Below are 23120 nucleotides of genomic sequence, written 5' to 3' on the forward strand. Positions count from 1 at the left end.
TAAATAACGTTTCAATTTTTTTTTGAAGATATGAGGAGACAGAGTCTTTATATCGTTTGACAGTAAATTATACATTCGAATGCCGGCAAATTTAGGAGATTCTTATATTATAGCTATGCATCTCTGTTTTTGTTTGGAAAAGTTCTTTATTTTCATGTACATATGTCAATGTTTTTAAAATGTACAGACTTGCAGCTTTCAATATTTTATTTTGTTGGAATATATTTCTACATGAAGTTCTTAAGTCTAAATTAAATATCAATCTCAGCAGTGCTTTTTGTTTCATAAAAATCCTGTCTGATCCAGTAGCTAGTCCCCAGACCGAAATGTTCTGATACATGATCGAGTGAAATTTGGCATAATAAACTAAACAGTGAATTTGTATCTAACTTGCACTCAAGAGATTTCATCAGATAGTATGATTGATTCAATTTCTTACATATATAATCTATATGTTCTTGCCATGTGAGGAGTGAGTCAACCATAGTTCCTAAGAATTTTGTCGAGCTGGTCAGTTCTAAAGGTTTATTCTGGAAACTGAGATTGAGATTATCGATGAATTCGCGAATTGCATGTATACCGTTTTGTTCTGGTTGACAATGAGTCTGTTCTAAGGACAGTATTTACTGGAAAATTTCCACCTTTTCACGAACACCTAAGGACTTTTGATACCCAATGAGGTATAGGGCATATACGGAATACCTTGTTCCACCTGCTCCAGAACTTACATCGGCCAGACCAACAGAAGAGTCTCCAACAGAGCCTATATAGTTGAGCTTGCTGTCGCTCTCAATAAACCAGATCCAGCCTTTTCTCAGATCAGCCATCTTGAAACAGACCACACAACAAACTTCAAAAATAATAAAACCATTGCTATTGGAAAAACTTTTCAAGCTAGGATAATCAGCGAAGCTATTGAAGTTAAACAACGTCCCAACTGCCTCGACAAAGATTATAAAGTTTTTCAACGACCTTACAGTCGTTCCCTTTCTGTTGGAAAATCGACCGATCCATCCTTGGGAGTTATTTCACTGATATTTCTGGTCTAATTTTAACAAATATTGTCAAGATTGTTTCATTCAGTTTTATTCATTGAGAAGAGTCTTGAAAAGTGCTTATCCAAGTATATATAACTTTCGAGATAACATTTTATTGGTGTCTCTTCTTCCTCTTCTCTTTTTTATACTGTATTCGCACTCGCACGCTGAATATTTGTTGTTATGGAATGTAATTAGGTATGTGTTGTACCTTTTTTTTCAGTTGTAGAACAGTCACTGTATTGTCCTGTAAATGGATTTATCTGTTGGGCAATTAATGGTTTGAAGTATGAAGTATTACTTCAAAGTTCATCAAGTTTTTGAACATTTGTTTTTTGGATTTGATACAAAAAAAATGCCGTTTAGTTTGATTCGCAGTCGATATAATACATTTCTCGACGAGAGATTCATTCATTCTTAATGTGTTCATATTCCCATTAAGTCACGTACTCATATCAAATCTAGCATTCCATGAATGATAATTACATCTGACAAACGCGCTCACGCACTATACGTATATACATTTCGACGCCTTCGGTATTCACGTGTCTTCTATCCTCTCTCTTTCTTTGCGAGTTCGAAAGACAAAGAAGGACATTATCGCCACTCGTTTATGATAATGAGAAATGGGATTGTTGATGAAGGAGAAGTCCTCACCAGAGACGGTTTAGTGATATTGTTTCAACTTGCAAAATAAATCGTAGAGACAATTATATTATGGGAGAATTTCTAATAAAATGAACAATGAAAGATATAGATGAAATAATTTGGTGCAAAGACAGTTCACGGAGCAGGAGGAGTAATATAAAGGAGTTTACACAGAAGAATTACGATTATGAAAATTGGTTCCAAGTGAAATGTCGATAAATGCAATATCTGCAGTTGTAATCGACTGCTATGCACAAAAAAGTTGGGACACTGAAGTTTCGAAAACATTTTTCGAAATATTCGATTCGAGGAATTTTTTAAAGAATTTCGAAATATAATTGAATCTACTACTTTTCGGAAGTAGCCATAGATCTATCCCAACTAACTCAGGACGTTCATTGGAAGTGCGATGGAGAAACACCTTCGAAGAGAAAGAATGTGGTAGTATTTGCCTTGAATATTGGACATCAAAGTATCAACTGACTATAAATGGCAGCATTGGCAAACATTTGGACGATTATCACCAATGACTTCCCTTTAAATTGTATAAGCTTCTGTGGGAAAAAAGCATGTCAAAAAGTAGCTATTCTTAACAACAAGAATGCTTTGATAAACTTCGAGAAACGAGATGATATGAATTCTGGTACTATTGGCTGAGAAGAAGATATCAAAGTCCTGTTATTTGTATATAATTTCAAGGTGAATATTTACTACCTGACTATGTGTAAAACTTGAATCACTCAAAGTGAAATATCTGATCTATTCCCAATAAAAATTTGACGACTTTTTTTAAAAAAATTTAGATCTATGTGTGAAATAGGTGGAAATGGAGCATATCCGTCTGATACTTTATTACAAATACAGTCGAAAGCTGGTTACGCCTTTTTTCCTCATCACCGCAACAATTCTTAAATTTTTAGCTACTTCATTAAAACAAATCAATCAAATCAGCTACATCAAAAGTGGCTTAATCTGAATCATCAATATCCTAAATAATAACAAATCATGAACATATGACAGAAAGATTAGTTTCCGTCATCCGTTATTAGTTTGCACTTGGAGTACTACTATCTCTTTCTCTCCTTGGACTTTCGAGAGAGATCGATATTGGTGCTCGTGTGTTTATGGTAAATCAAAGGTCAGAAAAGATTTCAGTGGCGATAGCCATGAAGTCTTTCGGGCTTTGAGCCAAACGCCTGAGACTTTCAGGTTGGACATTTTGGGAATGTCAACTTACACGTCCACTTTGAAAATAACGCCATATTTGTACGGAATTATATTTTTAGTAATTAGAAAACGGCAGTATCTTCAATTCAACGATAACCTGATGAATGATTATTGAAAAATGAGTGAATATGTCGTGCGAGAACTTTCTTCTGAATCACATGTGATTTCTGAAATAATTTGTAAAAAAGTTTAAAAATCATGTGCAATTAATTTCCTTATTTTTTTTTTCAAATAAGATAAGTCATGAGGGTCCAAGATTTTTAAATTCAGAATTCCATCTTATACCCATTGATCACGGATCAGAATTCTAGCGCTCCGGTCTACTTCCGGAGATACTGTCACTCAAAATAAAAAATATATTATTCCAGGAACTCACTTCCGGTAATGAAAAATCATAAAATGAAACCTCCTTTTCACGGTCGTATACTGCAGATAATAATTCACTTGCCTATTCCAAAGTTATTGGACATTGCTTCCTAATTAGGTTCAATGAGGCTCAATACAGTTTTGTGTATTTCATTTAAATTTATAAAATATCCAATCAGAAAACCATTTCTGATGAAATTCGTCGCGCCAAGACAGGAGTGTTTTATCCTCACTTCTACTATGAAAAAATCTCAAGAGTCTTACTTCAGAAAACTGAAAAGCCACAAAAGAAGGCGGCCGGCCAAAAGAAGATCCAGTTTATCAAGGAAGGAAAAGTTCAACCTTTGTCTTGGTTGAAATTAGAGTAAAAATGCATGCCATTTTTAACTCAACATACAGTGATCGTATAATATAACAACCGAGTAACATGTTACAAGCAATTCAACAATTATTTATGTTTAATGTGGTTTATGATAAAATGGATGTTACAATATGGAACTTTATATGAACATGTGTTCATATAAGAGAAATTTTCGATATTCATTTTCTGACTTTGACCTTTCGTGGTATTGCCAACAATCAATAACAAAACCTTTAGCGGAACAATAATATCATTTTGAACATCATTCCACTCACCGGTCAACAAAGCCCATTGAAATATTCTCAATCCGATCCTGTTCAAATGTCCCTCTCGGTCGTAGTCGGGCTCGTGAGTACGCGCCGACCTCTCCTCTCGCTTGGAATGCACCGTTTCAACGCAGCCGAACTCTCCTAACCTCAGTTTAAATCTCCTCTCCGTTATGGACGTGTAACATGTAACTATTTTTTTAAAAAACATGTGAACTATGTGCAAAAACGATTCCATGAATGAAACTCCCGGTTATTCGTCGTAGTTTTTCGTTCTTGACTATGCTGCATCGTTCACGTGACCGTTCGTCTCTTGTTTTCGTTAGTACAGGTGTCGTCTTCTGTATATGGCCGTTCGTACCTGTGCTCAGGCATTTCATTTTCAACCCCCTTTTGTGCGCGAGTGGTTAGTTTTGTTGGATTTTCGTCGAAATGCACGAGAAAAACGGAAGCAATCCTCCGAAACAAAAGACGGTTGCCATCGTCGCGCCTACTCGCAGCAACAGCTTGGATTACTTGAATTTTGAAGAAAAGCGACGTTTGATAGCCTCTTCTTTATCCTTGTCGGATTTCCTGAGTGTGGGAAATGCCGATGGTAAGGAGCTGAAGGAGTTGAAGGATGGAGTTACAACCGTTTTTGTTGGTGAGTGGTTCGGTCAATATAAGTCGGATTCTTTAGCAATGTCGATAGCAAACTTTCATGTCCTTGGCAAAGTCTTCTTGTATTATTTTCCCACGGTATTTTCTTCTTCGGAAGTCATTTGAGTAAAATGTGCCAACGAACAACATCTGCCATCTCTGTAAATTCAAACTTTTCCTCTCAGGTGTGTCCCAGGAAAGTATACTTGGGCCTATAATATTTCCAGCTTGTACCATCGATTTTCGTCGCTTTTGAGGTTTTACGGAGCTTGTTAGCACAAAGAGACTACTATTTTCATTGCTGATGAAGAATATACATGCACTATAATATATTTTCCAGATACGATAATTTTAAAGTTGAATTCAGTTATTATGACCAATTGAAATTATATCTAATTACTTTCAGTCCAATATAAACTAACGAGGAGATATTGTATTCATATTGAGTACCACAGAAATTTAAAAGGTGTTCTTTAGTCAGATCCGTGAAAAACTATATACAAATCTGAAATCTTTATGGTGCTGTCCTTATTAGTGAACTCAAACTCTGAAATCATGTTTGGGTTGACAGTGACCACTTAGTTCTGTCAATCTTGTGTTGTATAATCTCAAATATGTAAAATTGATAAATAGTATGTAAATATCGTATTGTACAATTCAACGTATTGTACAGAGCACGGTAAAAATTTGCACTCTTCAAGTCGATATTGAACCCCTCCTAAACGATTGGTATTTTCTGTAGTGTCGTCTTCTGATGCGTTGAAATGTTTTTTGCTTGACAAATCTAAGTGGTGTAACGTACTTAACTCAAGTGAAACTCAAAGTATCCTGTAAAGTTATAAAAAATGACCTCTTACCATACAGTTCAATGGAAAGGGGGACCGCAATTAGCAGATTTTTGGTCAAATGTTCGTGATAGAGGAAGGGGTATTAGACTTTATTCTTTTAGCCACAGAAATTCGAATTTGCCCTAGGTATATTTCAAATTTATTGTTTTGGAGTATGATATGTTGTATATATACTTGTTAATTGGTGGTGGTTAATTGGTTTTTGGGGGAGGTTTTTATACGCCTAGAAAATTGTAACCACTACAATTCGTAAAAAAAAAACAGTTGACGGAGGACTTTCGTATCATTATTCAGATGAATTCATGAATAATTCGAATTTGTTTTATAAAAAAGAGAGAAAAACACAATTAAACATCTCAAAATATAGTACTGAAACGAACCCAAAGGAATAAACGTAAACATTATGTTCCGCATTCAGTCGTAGGTACACATTTCCATCGCTCTATCGATATAATTGTTCCTCTATCTCTATATGATTTTCAAAAAACTCAAATTTATTTTAAACCAACTTCGAGTAATTTTTATTAAGATTTGGTTAGGAGTATATCATTATTTTAAGTTTTGGACGCTCTAGTTCTGATATTAATGGCTGCATTTGCAGATCTCACGCCACAAATCATAATTGAATTTGTGTTAAGTATTTGTTCAACCTTTTTACTCACCCTAGTGACTTTTTTGTTACCTCATCTAAAAATTGCGCACGACATTCTCATCAAAGTAGGAGATCATCTCCTTCGTATACAATTATTTTGCGGAGAAACACGTCGAGTTCTATTAGGACAGGGTTAAAGATATAGGAGTATCGCTATAAGACGGTTCACTAACAAGGATAGTATGTGCAGATCAATGCAAATAAAAGTAAAGAAAAAAATCTTTATGTCAAAGCTATTTTTCAGGTTTAATGACTGTGGTCTGCAGGTTTTTATGTCTGACGTTTCATCTTCTACTGCGGTAGACATCAAAGGCGATGAGGTAACGATCGAAGTGCTCGAGTAGTTCTCAACACAGAAACTACAATATTCAGTTCAAGACGTTCATTGATTATTTAGGTATGGAATTAATATTTGTACATAGTTCAGGAGCATGCCTCTTTTGCCCTTACAATGCTGGAATTTGTCCCCGGTTTTATATCACCATAGTTGGGGGTGGCTTCGTTTCTCTCAATTGTATTGAATAACCTTGTTACAATTAAGAATAGGTAGTCAGATTTTATTAATGTTCATTTCCTCTACCTTTCTATTGAAATTATCCGTCATTTCGAATTTCTATTGCCTCTCTGTAAATTCTTGGAGAATAATTTTGAGTATTTATGTATCTTCGAATGCGATAATGATTAATCGCGTAAGAGATTGTCGCCTTGGACAAACCGATATCAGTTGTCGCCGAACATGCTCTGAAAGAAGGCACTCACATTATCTCAATCGAAGAAACAAAAATAGGTACTTGATGAAACCCAAAATTACAATAGAGGCAATAGAAACACATGAATAATTTCAGTAGAAAGGAAGAAGCAATGAACAATAATAAAATCTGGCTACCTGTCTTTAATTATATACAAACAAAACAACGTTCTCCTATGATATAAAACTTGAAAAAACTATGTTATTTTTGCGTTGAGAACTATTCCAGCACTCCGACCGTTACCTTATCGCCTTTGATGTCTACCGCGGTAGTAGAAGAAACATCAGGCTTTAAAACCTGCAGACCACGGTAAAAAAAATCCGACCCTGACAGTATACATCTTCAGTAGAATAATACAACCAGTAGGCCCTCTTACCATGAAATCCGCACGGGTTGCCGGGGACCTTCGACCGCTCCTCTTAGGATTGGATTCTCATCCATTGCGTAGTATCGAAGGATTCTAAGCTATCATGGGCATCGGATTAGTTACAATAAACGGTCGGAAATTGATATTGTGTTTAGTTTATTCGCTGTTGTTATTATTGCTTTTACTTTTAAATTGGTTTTTGTTGTTTGTTTTATTATTAAGTGATTAGAAAATTGGAGATGTATAAGCGCACGCTTATGGTAAAGGAACGAAATTGGCTCCGTACTTCGTTTCGAGGTCACCGAGAACTATGAATTTATGAATGAAAGTAGTGGGAGTGGTATTACTGGTTGATTTTTACTATACTTTGATATCGTATCTTACTTGTTTTGTTTCCCTATCGTGCCACTTTGAAAATCAACTTCCATGTGAGATTCACAAAGGGAAGGGTTTATGGCAGTTCAATATGAAATTTATCTTCTTACGTGACATCGCATGTCGTAAATTAGACACGGTTGACTTGCCCTCTGCCCCTCACACAGGATACGATTAAGTTCACTTTTTCAACCCCCTTGAGGAGAAAATCGGAAAAAATATCGTCTAGTAGAGTCTAGACTTATCGAGAAAGAATCGATGGTGTGCCGCGCCTATTGAGGTAGGTAGGAGCGTGCAATAATCTGGCTATGCAGGAGGAATGCTCCGTTTTCCACAAAACGTGTTCTTTGTTTAACGTTATCTAAAACAAACAAGGTGATTATTGTTGTTCGAAGAGGTTAACGTCCGAATTGATAAGAGGGTTGGGAAAACAGGTGAGGTTTAGGTGAAAATAGACGTGATTTTTTTTCATCTGCGAATTGTACTTTCATTCTCAATGTAACAATGGAAACAATGCATTTGCTTTCGTTTTATAGTTTAAAATGAGGCTGGAACTAACTTTGAATCTATATCACGTACTTGTACAATGTATTCAAATTAAATTTTATGAAATAGCTGATTAACAAATTAAACAAAATGAAATTCATACTTTTTTTTTGTTTTATCACCTTAGAAAATCGGAAAATGTAAAAATTGTTATGGAAAACTTTATACATGTGTGTAAAGGGCAAACTTTTTAGTTCACCCTGATAAGGCACAGAATTCAAATGATTTTTCACAATGAAAAATGTTCAATTTATCACTAATATGTCGTAATTAATCATTTTGTCTGTCAAAAAAAGACATACCAAAATCTGACACCGTTTTCAGAATTGGAAAACATCAATGAATCTTGCAGTTTTCCTTCGAATCGATTCATTTTCAAAACGTCCTCAGTAGATGTCAAACTCCATTACAATTTTTATAGTTTTCATATTGAAGAAGGTTAAGAAATAAAAAAAATCGTCGATAGAAAACAAATACTGATACGTACCATGCAGCTTACTTCAGTAGGTCAAAGAAAATTGAAGAAATTAATGCAATAATATACCAAGTACTTATATTTGACTTTTCCGAAGATTTTATTATGTGAGTTCTTTTCAGTAGCCATGCTTGGCTTTCCATAGTTTTTCCACAGTCATTGATTGACTTATGTAACACCCGATATAGCACAATATTTTTTCTCATATTTCGATATACAGTTTATTGTATGTTTTTCACTATAAAGGGTTTCACAAAAATCGCGGCACGTGTTTCGCTATACATTAGCTTTCATAAGCGTTAATAATATGTTATAAGTATTAATTATTACCGTTTGAGAGAGCTATTGTAAAACGAATCCCGTGTCGGCGTTTTTGTTAAACCCTTTATAGTGAAAATCATACTATAAGCTGTATTAAGGAGTTTCAATATGGATTTTCATCAAGTATCGACCAGTTCTTTTCAATCTCTTATATTTGTATGTTGCAAGTTCGTCACCATCCATATCTTTTTCCAACACGGGTAGCCAAGTGCGATCCATTTCAAAAGAGCTGTTTGAAATACACTTCTCTTCAGATATAAGAAGTATATTCTTTGTGCTTACGTCTATTGAATTGGGGTTCGGAGACATTTATCTTTTTGGAGAAAACCGAGGCCTAGGTTTTTGTGGCATTGAATTGAATCTGGTTACTTTCACCCCAACCCGAAATCATTTTTAGACCTTCATTAAGATACTCAAACTCCTGCTGCCGGTGACGATGTGCATCCACAGCCGATGTCCTGGAATCCAAATGGAATGACGAGACAAGTGTGCTGTCGTCAGCGAAGCAATATATTGGATTCGTTGATATACAATGAAAAGAGGGTTGAAGACAATATAGATCCTTGAGGAATACAAGTGTTGGTGGTGAAAGGATTTGAGAGATATCCATCGTTGGCCACTTGCAGTGAACGTTCTGTCAGGAAGCTGGATCCGATAAGCCATAGCACCAAAGTTTGGCCGGCAAACCCCCATGCCACATTAAAGGACTTGGAAATATCAAGCGCAACAGCTACTCTCCATGTTTCTCGATTGCGTTATTCCAAATATGGGTAACATACGATAAAAGGTCGCCTATTGTTTCCGAAAACCATATTGATAATCTCTCAAGATGTTAAAGCCTTCCAAATAAGGCCGTCGTCATGGGGGGATGGGGGGAGTCTTCCCCCCTACTTTTTCGACTTGGGAGAAAGTTGAGAAAAGTTGAGAAATTTTAGGCCGTAAAGATAGAAAAAAATAATAGTGAAGAAATGAATAAAAATTAAACAATTAAAATGAGAGAAAGGAAAGGGAGAGATAATAAGAAAAGGGAAAGAACCAGGAGAAGATTGGGATTTCCCAACATGCATCCCATACTTTGAAATTCTGATTTGTTTGAAAACTTGAAAAAAGTTTAATTTCTCCCAAGTAAAAGAACAGTCCACAAACTTTAGTTTGTGGACAATTTTACAAAATTCCCAACTTTTCGCTGTTTTTTCGACTTGGAAAAGTTGGGAAATAGAAAAAATAATAGTAGAAAACAATAAGCACAATATTATTTAAGTGTTGTTTCCTTTCACTTGTATTGAATATTCCTATACATGGTGGATATGGTGGAAGACCAAGGATCTTGGTTCCAAGTAGAATAATTCCCATTATTATTTTTATAATTACCAAAATTTATTTTTGTTTGTGCATACTCTAAGGCATAAGCATTCAGCCAATCTTTGAATAGCTAAGTAAGAACATTAATATATTATAGTAGTAACTAATCCCTCGGCCTTCATTTTTTCGAAAGTTGGGAAATTTTAGTGGTGTGGTTGGGAAAATTTGAATTCCCTCCCCCCCTGGTTTTTCTTTTCGCTACTGCCCTGCTTCCAAATATTCAAGGATATGGTGGTTCATGACTTTTCCATGATTTTTGATATCACTGATAGTAAAGCGACTGGTCTATAGTTATTTGGAAGATTTTTCTTACCTTTTTTGGTAATAGGTTGAACGCGAGCAATAATCCAACAAGAAGGAAAAACTCCTTTCTTGTAAGACAGTTTGAAAAGTCTGCAAAATACTGGTGCGAGTTCATTTTGCGCACTGTTTAAGTACGATGAAGGGCATTTCATCGGGACCAGACGCCTTGTTGATATTGAGCTGTTTCAAAATTCGCCTGACTAGACGTTGTCGAAAAGTAATTTTCAGCATTGTAGATTCTAGCGTGAGAATAGTGGGTGGTGCCTTTCCCAGAAAATTGACTGTGGAGTGGGACGCAAATTTTTCAGCTAGTAAATTTGCTTTTTCTGTGGCTGTTGCAACTGAACCATCCGCTTGAACCATCCATTGGCAATCTATCTCGTCTTGTTCCACACAAGCATGATATCTAATGAATGCACCTCTTTGTTGTTTCTTCTGTGTTGAGTTTTGTATTTGTGAGTGTAGAGATCAGTGTATTTGTTGTTTTGTGAGAAGTTCTATACATAATATTTATCTCCAATTCGTCTCATCTTTTCAGATAGTAGTGGAATATAAAGTAACGTTAGTTGTGAAAGGTATCAGTAGTTTTTGTTTTTGTGTGTGTCATCGGCATCGACTGCATTGGTAATTAGCCTCGTGTCCTGGGTAGTGTCAGTAGTTGTTGAGTCAGTAATTGTTGAATTTGTGTTTGTTGAATTGGTGGTTGTTGAATTGGTTCTTGTTGAATTGGTGATGTTGTTCGTCGGGTCTTTTAGTTTTTAGTCGACTGTTCATTTTCTATTGCATTTATTCTTGAAACTACGAATGCATCTGTGTAAGCGTTCTCTTCTAGAACAGATTTTATTAATGATACTTCTTTTTCAAAATTTTCAACTGTATTACAAATCATTTCTGCTCTAGTATAGATAGTTTATTACACCTTCTTCAACACTCGCATGATGATTTGGTGTTCAGCTGAGGTATCTATTGGTATGCGTTTTCTTTCGATGAATATTTGTATCAAATTGATCTGACTACATTTTCAACGTTATATCATGGAAAGGAAATGGACCATCTTGTTCAATATTGGGAACTCATTTCCTCTACAAAACTTTTGTTCAAATAATTTAGAATAGTTCCTAACCTTGGCAAAATAACAACTCTTCTTTCGTTTATGTTCAAAAATACATACACTTTTTTGCACATCAAATTATGCAATCGGTATGGTGACCGATGCAATTGAAAACCGAGACTGATGTGGTGCAAATAACACATTTCTATATAAACCATTAAAGCTGTCTGCATTAGAGCGTTCAAGGCTCATTTGAAGTTGATTGTAATCTCCTCTCAATGTCTAGGAGTCAACTCGAATGCAGCTCAAGGTATACCAAGGGACCAAAATTGTTTCGTAAAATGATATTTACCTTACATTTTACGACTCATCAACTGATCTTTCTGGTATAAAAATATAAAAACATTGTTTTCCTTGTTATTTTAATATATGATGCATAATTTAGTGTAAAGTTTTTGGTTATTATACCCACTTGATTTATTTCTAGTCTCCTGCAATCCAATAATATACTATTGCAGTTATTACAAAACAAAAACAAAGCAAGTCTGTGTTACCTCAGGACTAGTACTAGAGTGCCACCAAGATTTAGCCAAAGCCTTGGTAGATAATAACATTATCCTGAGGTGGATTAAAAGCCACGACAGGAGTAAACGTAATCGCATTGCCGACTCTTTAGCCAAGGAAGCGGCTGGACTAAGAATTTTAGGACCCAGTGGCACCTACGGCCTGATAACTTGCGGAACTAGCCAAACGTTACACACATGTTCAATCCCTAAAGAGATGGGATGAAATCAAAGGATGCAATCTTGCCAGGATCACCGTTGGCGACCCTGGGAATCTGGCGCCGAAGAAATATCTGGCAATGACCAGGAAAAATCTACGCTTAACAGTAGGATTTCTGATTGTCAACTGTCAATTAGGCAACACATCCATAATATGGGGCTAGTGGACACACCTCTATGTAGGTCGTGTGAACAGGAAGATGAAACTGTCAGGCATGTCCTATGCGAGTGTCCGGAGTTATCGTCAATAAGAGAGTGTGTGTTAGGCGAGTCTTGGCCTACATTTGGCGATATAAAGGAGATGTCTCCCAGAGACCTGTCCACCTTCCTGGAAAGGACAGGATGGACGATGACCTAGGAGGACATCTCCTCGGGAGGATGTACAATGGGTTACATGTGGCTTAAGTGCTGTGGACCTATACTCACCCTCCCTATTCTACAGATACAGAAAGCAAGTTCATTTTCTTATTCGAAAAGTCTTTTGTCAGTTACTACTTATTCAGGTTCAAAGATTGAGAAATATGTTAGAACTCTCGTAATTCAGTTTCAAAATATGTACATTTCAAGTTAACGCATATAATTCCAACATTCTCACAGTCAACTTGTATTCCGTAATATCTATTCAACCGTGCAATCTGAGGTCGAAATAATGGTAAAGTATCCCACAGAATTATTGCCTCATTGTGTGAAAATCCTTAGATTTCCGCTCATTGAAAACTGCTTAGATAACATAGTATGTACGCAAGAAGATACCAAGATTACTTGCGTGTGCGAAAACAGTGAATCAAACGCCCATGATCAGTATGTAAAGTATATAAACGAAGCAATGCTCGTTTTTCACCTTGTCACAAGAATGTTTGTTTCTGAAAATGCCGGATACATAATACAAAACAAGGTCTCGACAGATTAGCTACTTTAAACCTCTTTCACATGGCTCAACATTAGGGCTTTTTACATGCTTCGGCAGTTGTGAAATCTCTTGAACATTGCCCTGCTCATTGCTGTGGCCTCAAGGACGCGTGAGGAGGAAAGGTTGCAATTGCGTTTGTTTTACGTAGTAAACTTTAAAAATCGAGAGTTTTCATGAAAACTATCTCTTACTTTCAAAAGATAAAAATATTGTTTGAAGGCTGAGATGGTTTTCTGGGTCTGAAAGTTAATTATATTCCAAAAATCAATGATTGAATTGAATACAGACCAAGGTAGTACACAAAATAGATGATTTTATGACACACGAAAAATATAAAGAATACTTTAATTTTTGTTTCAGAAACAGTTTCTAACAATCTGTTCCTGTAAACAGTGTTGAAAAATATCTCGAATATAGAATAACATCTTTAGGAAATATGAAAAAAACTGTATTGGTGTGTATAACCTACATGAAAGGTTATAAATTTTCCGTCTTTTCTCTAAATGTCAAGATGACCTTTTTGTCTCGGTTTTTGTTTTGTCTTTGGGTAAATAGGTACTTCCCATTTTAAAATTTGAATTGAGAAGATTTTATCAAAGACCATTATTATCATTTACAAGCGGAAGGCACATATGCGTAGCCAAGCGGTTTACTAGTAATTTCATAATTGGAATGTCATGTTCTTCCTGAAAAAATACTACCTAATTTAGATCAGAATGTATATTTGAATTGAGAATTGACAATTCAGTCAACATTATCTATCTGCTCATTGAATGGTCCGTCTCAGTTGATATGTTTACGAGGGTGGTTCATCATTGATATAAACAGTTTGGTTTTTATTTTGCTTTCTTTTCTCTTTTTCAACAAAAGTTCTACATTACAACCGAGATCAAAATGATGTTTACAACGCATTTTATCCTTGTTGCTGGTTTCGTGTACATTTCACAAATATTAGAATTGTAGCTCACATTGAATGAAATAATGTTGATTATAATATTTTAAATTTGGAATAGATTTAGTAAAATATCATTGATACTATTACTTGTCTGGAATTTTTGGCACAAGAGCAAAAAATATTATTCACAAAAACATTTGAAATTCCCAATTCCAACAGAAAATATGATATTGTAATGAAGATGGAAACGATATGTTTCATTTTCCTTTTTGGTAGTTTGGCAGAAAATAAAAACTTTAATTTATCATACCTATACATAGTTCAAAAACCTTCAAATACAAATAACAAAATGGCTTTTAAATGAGTTATAAACTATTCTTGATGAAATTCTTGTCTGGAGATATTAAGCGTTACTAATGTTCAATTGTAGGTACACGTGTGTAGCTGGGGATTTGATTTAATTAAATTCAATTTAGTCCTAAATCCAACATCAATTTATGTAAATCCTTGCCGAACACTCATGGTTTGTTGTGTTGTGGTCTGAAGTTTGTTGGAATATCATACACTCATTGTATGGTGATTTATTTGGTTAGAGATATTGCATCTTTAGTCACGGTGTTTCAATTACGCACCAAATTAATGAACCATGATCGATAATCAGCAGTTTATGAATTAGAATTCTATTTGAATTGATGAATTAAATTACACGAGTTCAAAAAGATTTTTCACTTCTGTGAGTCTGAAAAAAATCTGACTGAAGCATACGCAAATCATTGGTAATGTTAAAAATGCGCTGCCATCTGAAATGTCGTATGGAGCGCAAGATCATTCTGAATTTTGGGAGATGTAACCTTATTTTACCGTTTTCTTCATAAAAACCAATTTTGTGCACAGCAATATGTGTTACAGTTCTGGTGTTTGGAAGTAATACTTGCTTTAGTATTTTGTCGTTCCTAAACAAGCGTTTCTATGCGATCCAAGACCTTTATATATGGTTCTATTGAATTTGATGTACTACTTTCGAATTTGATTTATAGTTGTTAATAACTCAACAACTTCAAATTAAAAATTTTTCCGTGAGGTTTCTTTATATATTCGATTTTTCCCAAGTTATGATACATTTGGCGCCTGATATTATAAATTTTTTCGTAATCCACAGATGAAATTGTTTTAAACGAGTACCCACATCAGCCTGTTGCACGTCTCATTAAGGAAATAGGTTTTAAGGTTCTATAGGTTTCGGATCATTGAAATGAAACAATTTCAGCGGAATTTTATTTTTCTTCATGAACACCAGTTTCTATCATTCTTTATTTCATCGTATATTTCATTTCTTCGTGACTCCAACTTGGTAGGTGAAGAGCGCGCCAAGAAAAGTGTTTCAGTTCTGGTGTTTGGAATTAATAGTTGTTTCAGATTTTGGTCGTTTCTAATAGAGCGTTTCAATAGGAACCATGTCAATGTATGAGTTTTATAGTCCTCATGCCGTCCATTGTAGGTGATGCACGTGAAAATATTCAAGAGTATAATAGGTGGTAATTTGTCAATAGTTTGCGTACGGCTTTTTTAAATTTATATATTATTTATTAAATCATCTAAAGGAACACTTCGTTTAGACCAGTCTCAATTTCCTACACTGTAGGTTAATGGACTGACGCCTATCAGATAACAACTACTCCTCTGGCTAATACCACGAAGGGCGTTGGATTATATCCGATCCAGTGCAGGATTATTCACTGAAGTTATTCCTGCATATGCTGTTGTCGATACAACTGCCACAATCGATTTTCAATTATTGGAACACACCTGCAGACCGGATTCGGGCTGTTTGGCCACTCGTCAGTACAATGTAGTATCTATCAACTAAAGTCGATTATTTCCGATAATTGAAAATCATCGAATTCCTTCAAAGTATCATTCCTCGAACTAGGCTGAAGCGGACAATAAACAACAGGTTTGCCATCGCCCCATCTGCCTGTGAACGAGGTAACCAACCGCATATCCGAAATTTGCTTAATTCCTCATATAAGGAAAGAAAACTTTTCACATATAGTCAGTGGACATACTTGAAGACTGGCTATAAATCAAATCATCTGGATTATATCCGACAGGTGTCGGTGCAGGATTCTTCACTGAAGTGGCCTTCACAGGCCTGAACGAATTGTTCCTTTAGATGATTTGTTTTCTTGCCAGTCTGATCATATGTGAAAAAAAATTATTGATGGAATCTTTCCTAACCATACGCAGTACAAAAAATGGGGCAAAATGGTAAAAAATGGGAACAATTTTCAGTTTAGAAAAAGTGGCGTTAATTTGCAAACGTGATAAATTCCTGTACAGCCTTTTCGAAATTAGTTTTTGGTTCATGAAGCGGTAATAAAATCAATCGTATAAAAATAATTGACCCTGAACCTCAGTTTTAGGGTAGGGGGTGGTCTTACGTTTACCTGCATGTACATCTTGATAAAATAAATCATGATATAAAAGAATCATTTGACAAAATCTGTACAGAAAATCATCACCTTTGCGTAAAGAGGTAACTTTTTGCAGTTTTCTTGTTCCTGTTTCATTTTTTCTGCTGGGTTATTAATTACGAGAGTTGTGATTGATAACAATTTATAAAAGCCATACAAGCACTTTCGTTTATTTTGTAAATAAAATTAATAAAATACGTTCCTGAGAAACAGCAGGTTTGATGCAGCTCCTTCGAGAGCCAAGTTTGACAAATTACGATCTATTATAGACACATTTATTCAAATCCATTTCAAACCATTATCATGAAATACAGTGAGTTAATATAGAATTCCATTTTTTCGCTTTTCAAAAATTTTTTGAAGGATAACAACAGTGTAATATCATCATAATTACAGCCTTTTACGGGTAACAGGTTTTCCCAACAAATGGTAGTTCAATAATTAGATCCGTAATCTTCACTTTGACATGTTTGGAATTGCTCTCGATTCATAAATAAACTCAATGATTTTCCCATGTCTATTTTCATTCTTTTGTGTTCACACATGCATGGAAGTTCTTGCAAGCATGATTGTTGCATTTGTTTTTCGCCAACTATTTTTTTTTGTAAGATAACCGTTTCAAAGCTGTTTTATGGGTTTGTTGGTCGTGTTTTGGAGGTTCTTATATCTGACGTTTCGTTTACGACTGAGGTATGCGCAGGCGTTCAGGCAACAGTCAAAGTGTTCTGGTTGTTCTAACCTAACCAGAACACTTCGCATTGGGAAATGTATACCACATATGTGGACGAATCGTTTCTTTCAGCAGTGTCAGCAGTAGATCATAAATAGTTCAGTCATAATGAATGGAAGAGCGTTCAAAGCCCGCATAAAGGAACACGATTATAGTTTCCAGAATGGAAAAATAAATTCCACATATGCCATTCATTTAATCCAGAGGGACACGAGTTCAACCATAAATACAAGCCCCTCTATTTCCTGAAGAAAGGTTTGAAACTTACCGAACCTGTTGAGAGTATGGACATAAACAAATTCAAAGACTCTCAACATTTTATAAACGATCGAACTGAATTGAATAATTCGCCATTATTGAATTTGTTAGGTATATTTACAGTGATACTTTCAAAAAATAATGTATTGATATAGTTAATGAATTCATACCTGACCCTTTCAGATAAATTCATTCATTAGGCAGACGAGTAGGTAATAGGTTAGTTAGAGTATAAAATGGTTGTAATTTAAAAGTAACTTTCAGTTTATGCTTGAGGAAGCTATTGTATAACGAAACACGTTTCGCGGTTTTTGTAAAACCCTTTATAGTGAAAATCATACAATAAACTGTATTTATTAGTTTTTTAATATGGATTTTCATCAAGTATCTGCCAGTTCTATTCAACTAATGGCTCCAATTTGGTTAGTAAATCAAGCGTCTCTCTCTCTCTCTCTCTCTCTCTCGATAAACTCGAGAGTATTAAGAGAATTCCTTTCTTCGGTTCCACACTTCATAAGTATTTCCTTCATTTTTGTCATATTGTTTCAACTTCTCTCTCGGTCATTCGTTGTATCTGATCGAATTTGTATGCAATAACGTGGCCGTCTCGTTTGTCCGATAGGATATTTCAAAATATACACCTTCGTATATATTTTCCTTCATATACTTCGTATCTTTAAAAGGAAGAGGCAAATCTGTTTCGTAACTCGTTTTTAACCGTTGTGGGAGTTGAGGGTCTCGATGTATATAAACGCCCCCAGGGCCGTTTTGATGTACCTAGATTTTTTACCTGCCCAGCTTCGCATCTGATAAAGTTCCCTACCGTAACATCCCAGTTTCCATAAAATGTGCTCTTTATTCAGTGGGATTCAATTTCGTTCGCTTCGTACTTACTCAGGTAGGCTCGTGACGATCTAGACCTAGACTAAAGGGAATTATTCTTTGTGTGCCATGAAAGAACGAGGGTTTCTATTCTGATTATAGATCCTTACATTTTGAAATTATATCATAATTGTGGTGAATAACAATGATGTACTATTTAAACATGCTAGAAATCACTTGTTTAAAGGTTGGACCTCGTTAATCCTTAGCTCTCACAAGTTTTTATTTTGAACGTTTGTTGTTCGTTAAGAGAACGACAGATGGTCAATGAAAAAACAATTTTTCATTTCAGAATTTTGCAGCATCCATGCCACTGAAAGAAACTTCAGACAAGCTCATTTGGAAATGTTTATTCAAAGTAATTTTAAGTATTGTACTCCAGCGAGAAAATCACAACTCAAAAATGCACAGTTTGAATTAATTTTAGCATTGGAACAATATAAAAGGATTATTATCGGTTTTGGATACTCTTTCGCCTTTTCGAAAGTGATTGAAATAATCCTGAACTCATAGGATTCGAAACACGATGTTTTTTATCATCACTAATGTACACCGTGTCTAGTAATTTTGACTGAGTGCAATATCTGTAACGGCAAATAAACGTGTTTTATTGGTTTTCTGTAGTACAGAATTTCTTTAGCGGAAAGACATATCTTGTTGTCTCCAGTGAGCTGTGATGTGCTAATAGAAGGACCAAACGGCATAGATAGATTCTATAAACCAAAACTCTCTACCTTCGCAATAAATACTCTAGGGGTTCCGCAAGGATCGAACTTGGATCCACTTCCATTTACTATGTATGTGAATAAAGTTCCTAAAACATCATTTTTATTTGTTTGTTGACTATAAGAATATTCAAACTTGCACATTTTAAAACTGGGTGAGATACCATACTTCATTCACAAATTTTTCAAATACAACTGAACCTACCTTGTACACGTGGTCATTTTCCAACTAATCAAGATTTTCTGTAGATGCCTTGCTTGTAATTCCGTCCCTAAAGCACGGAAATCTACCGTTACAATCTTCATATCCTTGCCTGGTAAGGTAATTCTACTTGAGTCAAAAAGGTTCACCTCCAACTATATATTTGAGAGCTGTCGCGTTTTCTGTCAGACAGCCAGGCAACGCAACGCTCGAAGCATTGGTAAACAAAAGAGTGATATCTGTACTGATCGGGGAATGTCATGAGGAGTTGAAGGAACGGGCGAATATGATGGAGATGAAGGAAGTTGAAATACAACCACTGTCATGAAACTAATACGTATCAACGAAATTTCAAAGATAGTTTACCCAGATCATTGATCTTTCTCGAATAATCCAAATTGTGATTGAAAATTCACACTCAGTGACATTTCTATCTGTCCATGTCAAGCGATGGCAAGCAGCGTGACCTTTTCCGAAATTTGTTTTGAAATTGACATGAAAATGATGAATCATTGGAATTGCATTCCGTTCCCGATATCGACTGGAAACCTAAATCCCTGGACTGAGCGTAACTAAAATTGAACCGAATGAATGTCATATTATCTTTATTATCATTCGGTGTATTTTTGCGACAGTTGCCGCCCGAATTTCCAGGAATGTTGGCCGGCGCTATTTCCATTTGAATTCCAAGTTATTTAAAACGTTTTGCGGTTTTTCGAATGACAATTTGTTTTCGTTCGAGAAGCTTTGGTGTGGTCACGGTTTCAGTGAATTCTTTACATTTCCAGTACCATCACATAATAATTTGTTTATAATATATTTTCATTTATGAACGGATTTTGAATTATCTTTGTTTCAGGTTTCATTAGCTGTAATAAAATACTCTTTGTTTATATGAATTATTTATTTTTTCTTAATTACAATTGAAAGGAGAAAAGTTTCTCTTTTACTATATATAATAGTAGTAATATTTATTTGTCCAATAGATAAAATACAATATATAAATTGTGTATACAGAGTGGCCACTTTTTTAATGGGATTGTATTGGTAACTTTTAAACCATAAGAGTTAGAAGGTCGGTCAAATGGAGAGAAATTTGCATTCATAAAAGCACTATCAAGTGGTTCATACAAATAGAGAATATTAGGGCCGGTTATTGAGATATCATAAGAAAAGTAAATTTTGTCCCATGTTGATTCAAAAATTTAAAATAAATGTGGAAGGCATTTTTCATTCTATAGTAAATTCTGCGCAATTTGATGTAATCAGATTTTAAATCCAACGTTTCGTACTTTCTGGGCCACCCTCAATCTCATTTGTTTCAATACGGACCTGCATATTTTATGACACTTTTTGAGATAAATTTTCACGCTGAATTCAACGATATATCATACAATATCATTCAAAGTTGACTTTCAGGTGATTTTGGCCCTTATCCAAATTTCTTTGGTTCGGATCTGTATTGAATTTCCCTTTGGTGAAATTAACAACATGCAATACATTTCGATAAGAAAATCAACTCACTCATCTTGAGCTGAATGAAACGTATCAAAATCGAAGCAAGAGAAAAGTAATAATTATTTAAATATTTCAAGTAGAGAAAAACCTAATTCATAATAATTTAACGAAACTATCATTCATTTGAAAGAAAAATTAAATGATTCTTCCAAAGTAAATTAAAATTATTGAAGTAAGTATTCAAAATATCCGCCATTTTGTAAAATGCACTTTGCGATTGTGGAACTCAAACTTGTTATACATTCGCTCATTTCATCTCTTTGAATACCTTTCAATGCATTTTCAATCTTCTCGTAAAGAATCTCAGTTGTCGGATTCATAGTATTATAAATAAAAGTCCAGCGGATTCAAATTCGGAGATTTGGCAGGCCATGCCAGTCACTGGATCTGTTGTTTCAATCCATAAATTCGAAAAAGTTCTATTTGAATAATCTGTAACTATTCTTGAGTTGTGTGAAGTACATCCATTTGGTTGGAACCAAGGACTATTACTCCGAAATCGTATAGAAAGATCATCCAACATTTCTTCTATTATGATTGTAAAAAACAGCATTAAAGTAATTAAATTAAAATAATTAGTGAACTGGTGAAAAAATTCTTAAAGTCTTATTTGAAATGTGACCAAACATAGTAGTTTAATTTGACGATAGTTGTGTCACGAAGTGTTCTGGCGATGTATTGAATCTATTGGAGCCTCTGGAGACACCCTACATTTCGTTTTATGAGAGAGAGGACATTAGCAAATCAAGATCTTCAGACGATGTGGTACTGCAGGTTTTCCGGAGCGCCAATTAATTTTTATTGTTGTTTTTATTTTTATCGTTGTTTTATAATTTAACAAATGAAAAAAATTGCATTTTACCTCAATTTTTCCATAGATGTGTTATATCGTTGTAAATATACTTTTTCATTCCAGCAAATGCCTTCAAAAATACCTACAGAGTTCTATTAAAAACTCGTGATTTGGGTTCATTTCTGTTTTGACCTAAATAGATTTTCGAACGTTTTTGTATTGAAAATATCGACTCCATTGAATCTGGTTACTGTTCTTCCTGTCATTCTGGTTCCTCTGGATATATATTTTTTTCGTTTTTATACTAATCTTGGTACTTCTATTCGACTGCAAATTTTCAAATTGTCACTCAGTATATCGTAGTTGAACCTCGAAAATGAAAATAAAAAAAAATCACCTGGCACATAAAAATACAGATCTCACCAAATTATTAAATCAATGAAAGAACAAATAATTATGAACACATGCAGCAATAAATTTCAACTTTTCGCAAATATCTCAGCAATTCGAATAGACGCCTACGCGTTGTAAGTATTTGAAATGTCTTTTTTATGAGCGAGGATTTATTTTTCCTTCAGAATTGATTTATGTTGCTATTAAAAACATTTCATATCGGAAGCTTTTGTATAGTGTTTATTTTATGATATGACTCAACTATGACTAATCGTAAATAAACATATTGAAAATTCAATGAGGAATGCACGTTCTCATTGTTATATAACTCATTCTGTCTTTTTTTATGCATTGCACAAAGTGGGATCTTGTCGTGTAAGCATACTGCATCAGAATTATCTATGTGAATGACAATGGACAAAAAAAACACGTAATTATCAATTGTTCTGTTCGGAAATATTCTTAGTGGTTTAGTGGGAGTTCAAGTTTCCTTCTTCGTTACTTTTTGAAGAGAGGAACAAGGATATTGAATTGAAATATTCAAGATTTTAAATACTGAGAAATTGAAAGATTGAATTGAAATAGAGGAGATAGGTTTTGAAGGATGAGGTTATAGCTATGATTTCACGATAATTTATTTGTTATATTATGTGAAAGTGACTACCTACAAATTACTTTCCAAGAACAATGAAAGTGAAAATAAATTTTATATAATCAGCATAAATTTATGTTATTGAAATATTCACAGTATTTCACGATCAGTTATATCGATAATTTACATCAATAAAGTTATTTATATTTCAATTATTAATTTCACTAGGTAATTATTGAGTTGAATATGGACCATGAATGACTAACAAGTGGACGACGACTTCTCTTACGAGGAGGCCATCTATAGAATCTCACAGAAAAAACCTCTTTCAAATATAAACATTGATCCCAACGGCGATCTATGTCAAAAGGTT

The 23120-nt window shown here is 34.7% G+C and overlaps 1 protein-coding gene across 7 annotated transcripts in view; it reads left to right on the top strand.

Moving 5' to 3' along the window:
- Positions 1 to 23120, top strand: part of LOC111503509 (uncharacterized) — a 324843-nt gene that overhangs the window by 97900 nt on the left and 203823 nt on the right. The window contains exon 1 of one of the 7 annotated variants that reach the window (XM_074175664.1): positions 4056 to 4548. The exons of the other annotated variants lie outside the window; for them this stretch is intronic. Coding sequence (XP_074031765.1) covers positions 4338 to 4548 — 211 coding nt within the window. The 5' untranslated portion in view covers positions 4056 to 4337. Of the gene's footprint in view, positions 1 to 4055; positions 4549 to 23120 lie in introns of those variants that run through there. 7 annotated transcript variants of the gene reach the window in all.

This window comes from Leptinotarsa decemlineata, unplaced genomic scaffold (assembly GCF_025532065.1).
Source record: "Leptinotarsa decemlineata unplaced genomic scaffold, Ldec_3_MD MMD2_tig00001064_RagTag_RagTag, whole genome shotgun sequence".
NCBI lineage: Eukaryota > Metazoa > Arthropoda > Insecta > Coleoptera > Chrysomelidae > Leptinotarsa > Leptinotarsa decemlineata.